Source organism: Urocitellus parryii, chromosome 12, assembly GCF_045843805.1.
Source record: "Urocitellus parryii isolate mUroPar1 chromosome 12, mUroPar1.hap1, whole genome shotgun sequence".
Lineage (NCBI taxonomy): Eukaryota > Metazoa > Chordata > Mammalia > Rodentia > Sciuridae > Urocitellus > Urocitellus parryii.
This window is the reverse complement of record NC_135542.1, coordinates 92234860-92243674: the sequence shown is the minus strand read 5'-3', so window position 1 is coordinate 92243674 and position 8815 is coordinate 92234860. Positions and strand designations below refer to the sequence as shown.

Genomic DNA, 8815 nt, shown 5'->3' with positions numbered 1-8815 from the left:
AAACAGATTTTGTGAGAGAGTTAAAGATGGCCCAGCCGTTCGTATACCTAGTACATATCAAACTCCAAATGAAATTAGGTGTCCAGATTTCTAGTTCCAGCCTTTCCCCTATTATTCTAAGCTCTTTTGACTCCATTAGTAAATTGAAGCAGGGAAATGTCTAATGAAAAACTTTAAAATGTTTCTTTACTTATCTGACATGGTCATAGAAGAGGTCACATCAATTGTAGATACACAGGATGAGGAGACCACCTCAGAGGATGTGTGGGTGGCTGAGGCTACAGAATGCATGTTTCCCAGTATGGAGTTCACTGGTAAGTGTTTACTGGCTACTGGCCACTCTGATGACTGGAACATTGAATGTTTATGAGAATAAATAAATGTGTATCTCCCTATCTATATACATGTGGAAAACTATTCGGTCCCTAAGAGGTACCACTGATCTCAGCAGCTTTTACATTGTGCAGCCATGGTAGCAAGCAATCTCCATCTTTCTTTCCCTCTCAATGAAACACTGCACTCTCCCCAAAGCAGTGTACTTGGCAGCATTCTCACGCTCTTGTTGAGCCTTCTTCTTCATGGCTTCCCGCTCTGGCCTCTGCTGTTTGGTGATGGGAGTTGATACTCCTTGCCCAGGAACATTGGGTTTCCTCCATGGAATTGGTTGTAAGGCAAAGTCTTGGAGGAGATATTGGTTTTGAGGCTTGGGCAGTTGTGACTGGGGCTTGGTGCCAACATTGGGAACTGGTTGCCAATGAAGAGAAGTACAAGATGATGTTTTGTAGGGTGCAGGCCCAGAAGCAGCAGACCAAGGGACACTAGGCTGGGTAGAAGCGCTCACACGTGACTGAATGGCATGAGTCAAAACGGAGTGAGCTGGCTTGGCAGGACGAATCCAAGATGGGTTGGCAGTAGCTGGTTGGGATGTGTTGACTGCCATGGGTTGAGCTGAGCTAGCAGGACCAGAGTGGGCAGGGTAAGCCCCAGTGGGTCTCCGTGAAGCCAGAGACTGTGGCCTCCTATTGATTACTGGTCGAGGTGGAGGTTTCTCCAGGGTCAGAAAAGGTAAAGGTACCAATTTGACCTTCCCAGGTGGTGGAGGCTCATCAATGGAAGGAGAGAGACCCTCTCCATCAGCACTGATATCTGGATTCTGGGCTTTGATTTGTGATTTCTCAGGGCACTTAACAGCCAGCCATAGTTTCATAGCTAGGCATGGATGGGGGTCTTGGGTAGTGCCTGAATTTCCCAGGGCCTGGGAGGAAGAGAGCCCAGTTTTCTTATCTTTCTTCTTCCCCAGTGCATGGAAAACCTGCACCGACTCCAGCATATGCATGTAGAGACAGCTCCGAGGTCTCTTGGCGAAGGTCTCTTGGCAAAGCTCAGGTTGGTTCCTCTTCCGCTTCATCTTGGGCACATTTGGCTTCTCTTCTGCCTTGACTTTAATGCCTGGCTGCTTCCTCTCCTCGGCTTTCCTGGAGTTGTTTTCTCTGGTCCTCTTGGTCTTTTCCTGCCCATGGCCCTTAACCTTGCTGTTCCTACTGGATGCAGCTTCCTGAGATTTGCTGTTAGAGTGCTTGTCTGTGTGCACAGGGGCCCTACTACTGTCTGCATCCCTGTGAGCAACTTCTCCTCCTAATGCACATTTCAGGTCTCTTGGCTGCATTTTGGCCTGAGGAGTTCCATGAGGAGACTCTGAGGCTTTATGTTTGTTCTTCCTCAATGGATCATTAGGACCCTTTAAGGCACTTATGATTTCCTGTTCCTGATTCACCATGATGGCTTTGGTGTCATTGGACTTTGTTATTGTGGGACTTTCAGGTTGGTCAAGGTCTTTCAAGGAACTGAAAAGCTCAGGAAGGTGAAAATCTCCCAGCAGTGCAGTGAGGTCTGCAAAACCACTGCTAAATTCAATCCCATTTTCAAGTGTGCCTTGGTCCTCAAGACTCAGGCTATTCCTTTCTAGATGGATATTTTCAGAATGTGGCTTCTCCTCTTCGTCCAGAGGACCAATAGAGGCCAAAAGCTGGGGGATTTCAGGGATGTCTAAAGGGAGTAGTGGAGGATCCTGGTTCTCCATGGCAATCTGGTAGGTGTTTAGTGGTTCTGAGAGCATGGTGTTAATCTCACACAAATTCTTAATCTCTGTTTGTTCCTGGCTTTGATTTGGGGGCAATGCCAAGAAATCAGTAGAACTCTGGACTGGAGTTATTGTGGAAATGTCCCCAAGTTCAGTTTGTGAGTTTTTCTCAATTATTTGGCTTTTTTCTGTTTTTGCATGTGTAAGGGAATTCCAGAGGCTGTGGCAGACAAAATATCTGACTTGGAGATTGCAATCCCAAGGAAGCCTCCATCCCTAGGTAAGTTTCCATCACTGCAAAGAAAGGGAATCAAGGATGATGGTAAGTAGGATTCTCCCCCTGCCCAGCAATGCACTAATTAGGGAACCTGTGGACTGTGGATAAGTGATTTCTATTAGCTCCTTTTAAGGACTGCAGACTGGTCTCTTTAGGAGGTGCCTTTTAGTTACAGGTAATCAGTTGTTGACACAGTTTTGGGCTAACACGTCATCATGGCAGCATGACTCAGTGGTGGAGCACTTGCCTACTCTCTGGGAAATGCACAAAAACTGTTTTAGGAAGTCTCTCATTCTTATACATGGGCCTCTCAATTCTCTCTACTCTCCCCAGAATGTAAGAACACTTAGCAGCCTGAACTAGGAGAGCGTGAAGCTCTTTCTCAGGAAATATATGTGAAAGGACAGATTTTTAGACCCCTGCTTTGGACAGCATCACTGCATACAAAGTTTAAGTCCTGCAGCAAGTTAAGGAAAAATTATACTGTCACTCCCTGGTATATTATGCAGTATCTTCCTAAGAGATCAAAGTAAAACTATGGGAAATAAATGTATAATGTTGTGGTGTAGGGGGACTGATCTGCAAAAATTGTGAAAATAGCCTCCTTCAGTGTCCTGGAGGTCTCTTAAATGCATCCTGGATGGCCATTATGGTGTCCTGCATTCTTGTTTACATAGTCTTACAATGTGGAATGCTAAACAAGTATGGTGGATAAAATTTTGGGACTTAAATACTACAGGTCTGTGGACCACAGCTACCAGCTGAAATCTTAACCCTCAATTGAAAGGTAATCTTTTTTGTTGTTGTTTTTAGAGAGGAGGGAAATTTTTTTAACATTTATTTTTTACTTTTTTGGTGGACACAGCATCTTTGTTTGTATGTGGTGCTGAGGATCGAACCCAGGCCACACGCATGCCAGGCAAACACTCTACCGCTTGAGCCACATCCCCAGCCCGAAAGGTAATCTTAATCCTTCCCCTTCTTGCTAATTGTACTCACTTTGAAAATTTTCTTCTGTAATAGGTTGAGCAAACACTGAGCAGTAGATCCCAGGGTTAGAGACTGATGGTAGGACATTTGTGGGCTGAACTTCCTTCAGCGTTGTCACCATTTCTGGTTGAGGGGCAACAGCACTACTTCCTGCATATGGCACAGAGCCATAGGATTGCAGACAGGGGCCATGTTCTCCACAGAGCAGAGTCCCCAGAGTGTTTTGGTCATAGACGTAGAGCTGGCTTCCTTCTTGGTAGGTAAGTAAGAGGCTATGTCCCTGATTTGGAATCTGAACAAGCCTGGTGTTGGATACACACAGACCATGACATTGGCTTCAGAAGTTTTGTCATATTGGGATATCAGGATGTCATAGATATGGAAGAACCTGCTGTGTCCTGGTCAGTGAGAGTCAGATTAAGTCCCCCAGTGAAGATAAGCTCTTTTCAGCACTTCCTGGGATATACCACTCAAAATACTTAGATAGGAGGCAGGTGCCATGGGAGTCTGGTTCTGGCCAGTAACCCCAGACACCATGGCTGTGCTAGCATGTTGATAAAGGGAGGCACTGCCCATGAGTTGCTTGAAGGAGGTGCCACAGGTTGAGGGCAGTAACCATGCTGAAGTGGCAGCTGGAGCAGAGGTTCTGGAGAAGTTGCAGACACTTCCTGTCAGGGAAGCTGTATTGGTCACCACAGGAAGAGAGAGCTGCAGAGAATGAGCATTTCCATGTAAAGAAGAATTTGGGGAATTTTCTGTAGGAAGAAAGAGGTTGGTGAAAATGTGATGAGACTGAGAGATTCTTAAAATATCAGAGGATGATATCATCCTAAGGTTGTGGCAGTCAGGAAGCCTCCAATATCAGAAATCATCGAGGTACCCCAAACCAAACCATTTAGGATGGCTGCAAGTGTGGGAGCAGTTTGGTACTCTTGTGATCAACTGTCTTTTCTGTCCAATTGGGCACAGTAGATCCAAGTGATCTGCTTCACTCATTGTTCCCTAAAAGTATCCTTCTCTCTGCCCTCTCTTTCCTTTGAGTGGGCCATAGTATTAACTTATAAATATGCCCTAGAGCTAAAGCCTTTTAGAACTTTGAGAACACTTAACATTAACAGTTTGTTAAGTGAGGAAATAGAGGGTCAGAGAAGTAAGATTGATTTGTTCAGTATCAGTACCAGGTCATGGAAAATTACTGCCTTGCTCAGACTCTGTGCTCTAGACAAAGAGCACAAGTCAGGGAAATAGAATTTTATTTTTCCCTCTTCATAGAAAACAGTCCTGGTATCACCACTGTTTGCTTGTGCAGCTCTCCTGCCATTTTCTAGAGTTTACTTGTACCATTCAGATGGTATATTTAATGGATATTTTTTAGTATTTATTTTTTAGTTTTAGGTGGACACAATATCTTTGTTTTATTTGTATGTGGTGCTGAGAATGGAACCCAGTGCTAGGTGATAGGTGAGCGCGCTACCACTGAGCCACATCCACAGCCCAATAGGTCTTTCTTTACCCTCTTAAGCCTGGCTTTTTGATGCTACATCAAAATGACTACATGAGAGTAGGTTTCTCAAGAAATGCTTTCTGGAAGAAAAATGTTATTTAAACTCTGTGAGCTTCAGGTTACTAATCTCGAAGGTGATTACAATAATACTAACAGCGATAATTCATTCATGAACCAAAATCTAATATTACTTAAGATTCATTCATGAACCAAAATCTAATATTACTTAATATTACTTATGATGGATTATATTGTATGTTCTGGAGTGACAGAAAAGTAAAAATGAAAAACAGCATAGAACTAAAAAGAATGCATAGATAACTGATGAAAATTTGGAAATGTAGTATATTTTCTCACAAATGAAGTTCTGTAATCATGCACAAAATATTATGAAAGAGAATGTTTCTAGTCTATTTTCCTGAAAACTGTTAAACAAACCACTGCCCTCACCATTGAAGGTGATTTTAAATGAATTTCTATGCAGTGCATATAGGCAGAGAAACTCTATCACCCAACATAAGCAACAAAATTAAGTAAAAGTGATCATATATATAGCCACAATGTATGTAGCTACCTATTTCACAAACAGTGTTATGAAGCCAGCTGCAGTGGCACACATCTGTAATCTTACCTACTGAAGGACCTGAGGCAGGAGGATTGTACGTTTGAGGAGGACCTTGGCCATTTAGTGAGACAGTGTATCAAAATAAAATTTTAGAAGGGCTGTGGCTGCAGCTCCTTGGTAGAGCACTTGTCTCATACATGTGAGGCACTGGGTTCAATCCTCAGCCCCACATAAGAATGAATAAATGAAGATATTGTGTCCATAACAAAGGGGGGGGACCTGGGGATGGAGGTCCTGGTAAAGTGTCCCTAGGTTCATTCCCTGGTACTGCAAAAAAGCAAAATCCAAACCAGTCTCTTTCCCACCACATGCAAAAAGCAAAAACCAAAGCAAAAGCCCACTATGAATGGTGGGGTGGGCCTGTGGTCCCAGAATTCAGGAGTTTGAGGCTATGGGGTTGTGGGAGCCCAGGAATTCAAAACCACCATGGACAATTTAGCAAGATCCTGTCTGAGAACCTCAACAAAATGTGCTGGGGATATAGATTGTGGTAGCATGCCTGCCTAGCATGAATGAGACCCTGCATTTCAATCCCTGCATTCATTCCCCAGCACTGGAAAGAAGAAAAAAAGGAAGGAAGGAAGGAAGGAAGGAAGGAAGGAAGGAAGGAAGGAAGGAAGGAAGGAAGGAAGGACGGAAGGAAGGAAGGAAGGAAGGAAGGAAGGAAGGAAGGAAGGAAGGAAATAAGGAAATTTTGGCCAAAGTAGAGAATGAAACAAGAAGTGTAAAGTAATTTCATCACTGTGCTTGTTCATCTTCCTCTAAATATTACCCACACCAAATAAATGGTATGAATTTTACTATTAGAGATTTCAATTAATGTAAAAACATTTTCTGATAAACATTTCAGTCAAAAATCAGGAAAAATGCTTGAAAATGAGCATAAAATTTACATTTGTCCTCAAAATCTAGTTTATAATCATCTATAACAGGAATATGTTGTCGCTAAAGTCTGAAAAAAACATCACCACTAGAATATCATAATACATTTAAATCTAATTTTTTTATGTTTACTGGTGCTGGGAAGTGAACCCAGGGCTTCACACATGCTAAGCATGCACTCCACCACTGACCTACACCCCAACCCATATAGAACAACCAAAAAGAGGGGCTGGGGCTCAGTGTTAGAGAGCTCGCCTAGCACATGTGAGGCACTGGGTTCATGCCACATATAGATAAAGGTATTGTGTCAAACTGCAACTAAAAAAAAATACATATAAAAAATAAAACCCAAAAAGATTTCATAAAATTCTTTTAGATAAGTGTGGAATTAGAGATGTGGAGCATGAATTTTTGTCCTATTGTAGGTCTCTCTTTTGATTTTTAGGTTTAAAAACCATTAATGACTCTTGAAAGGTATTCTACTTTAGAGAGTAAACTCTTGGAAAACTACCTGTCACACAAAGGAATATGTTCATCTGATGCAGGTTAATGAACATCAGTTTTTCAAACTCCATGTAGTTCAAAAATCAGAGTAAAGTAGGATATGGAGAATGCTGTTGCCCCAGCCCTGTCTATACCCACTTTCATGACATGTTTGTATGAAGAATAATTTCTAAAACATACTTCTAAAATGTTCTTTTTTTTTTAAAGATAGAGTGAGAGAGGAGAGAGAGAGAAAGAGAGAGAGAGAGAGAGAGAATTTTTCAATATTTATTTTTTAGTTCTCGGCGGACACAACATCTTTGTTGGTATGTGGTGCTGAGGATTGAACCCGGGCCGCACTCATGCCAGGCTAGCGCGCTACCGCTTGAGCCACATCCCCAGCCCCTAAAATGTTCTTGTTCAAACTGTCAACATCATCGGTGTTCAAAGAGGTCATAGAAAAACTGTAACAGACTTTTCTGATAAACTGCTTACTCCAGTGATACCCTAATTCAAGTCTTAGTTTCCTTGCTAGTGCATTAATCTAAACATTCTCTAAACCATCCTCTATGAAGATTCACTCTATGCTGTCTGTTGGTTTAAATAAATCTTTGCTTTTCTTCCACATCCATCCCAACCAACCTCCTTTATCTTGAGAACATCATGCTCTTCATCTCTTTTATTCTGACATTTTCTTCTCTCTTATTTTTATATTTTCTTCCTCCACTGAGTTCCTGTTGCCTTCTGCTTAAACAGCCTCAAACTTGCTCCCCAAGAATATCTGCCTCCTTACAGCCCTGTCCTCCTACTCCCCTATCCCTCTTTCTCTTTTCACCTAGTTTAAACAGAAAACTCCCAAATATGTGAATACCCCTTTTATGAACAGCACTAAATTTGAAATACTGAAGTGGAAATCTTGGTAGAGGGAAACTGTTCCAGGAAACCTCTTGGTTTCCACCCTGCCTAGGATTTGTCTCTTTCAGTTGAAACAAACACAACCATAAAAACTTATTTCATTCTCTATAAACATGTCCCTCAAGGGTCAATATTAGAAAACAGAGGGACCAGAGCATGGGCAGTCTGTTATCCTCCTGTAGCAGATCAGGAAACAGATGTTGTGAGAGATTTAAAGATGGTCTTGTCCCATACCTAGTAAATGTCAAAGTCAAAAGTGAAATTAGGTGTCCAGATTTCTAGTTCCATCCTTTCTATATTATTCTAAGCTCTTTTCACACCATTAGTAAATTTCGGCAGGGAAAAGTCTAACGAAAAACTTTAAAAAGTTTTTTTTTCCTTACCTGACATAGTCAGAGAAGAGGTCACATCAATTGCAGATACAAAGGATGAGGAGACCACCCCAGAGGATGTGTGGGTGGCTGAGGCTAGAGAATGCATGTTTTTCAGTATGGGGTTCACTGGTCAGTGTTTACTGGCCACTGGCCACTCTGATTATTGGTTACTGGTCATTGGTCACTTGCGATGATCCAAATTTGTTTACAACTGCATGGCAAGCCTAAGATTCTATCAGGTGGCAGTAGGTTTGGTGGGGGAATGATGTCACAAAACTGTCAGTTTAAAGGTATTAGGTAGTGAATAGGGTGGTCAGATTCCCAATGAGAAGGTGGGATTGGGTGGGGAAAATGACAAGAGAGTTGATTGGGCGGAGAAAGTGACAGGAGAGTTATAATAGAAACTAAATGGCTCAGTTCTATACAGGTGAAACTCTGCAAGAGGGACATAATGGGCTCACCTCATGGCTTCCCTCCCCAGGCTCTTGTGTTAGGTATATCATCTCAGTGTTCCTTGTAAATGTTCATTAAAGTATTATGAATATGTTTTAAATTATGTTTCACAGTGTAAGAGGTAATAGTGATACATTACTATATTAACGTATACAGTTAATATCCCTGGAGAAGGAAGAAAGAGACATCTAAGTTGAGCAAATATAGTGGTTCTGGAACTATAGAAGTTAAT

General features: G+C 42.1%; 1 protein-coding gene across 1 annotated transcript; it reads right to left on the bottom strand.

The window, feature by feature from the left end:
- Positions 1-454: 454 nt before the first annotated feature.
- LOC113178684 (uncharacterized protein C2orf78-like) lies at positions 455-8236 on the bottom strand. The gene is given in 8 exon segments (XM_077791919.1): positions 455-2266; positions 2268-2374; positions 3357-3653; positions 3656-3713; positions 3716-3768; positions 3771-3830; positions 3833-4102; positions 8140-8236. Coding segments are annotated over 8 exon segments (2754 nt in total).
- Between the last annotated feature and the right edge of the window lie 579 nt (positions 8237-8815).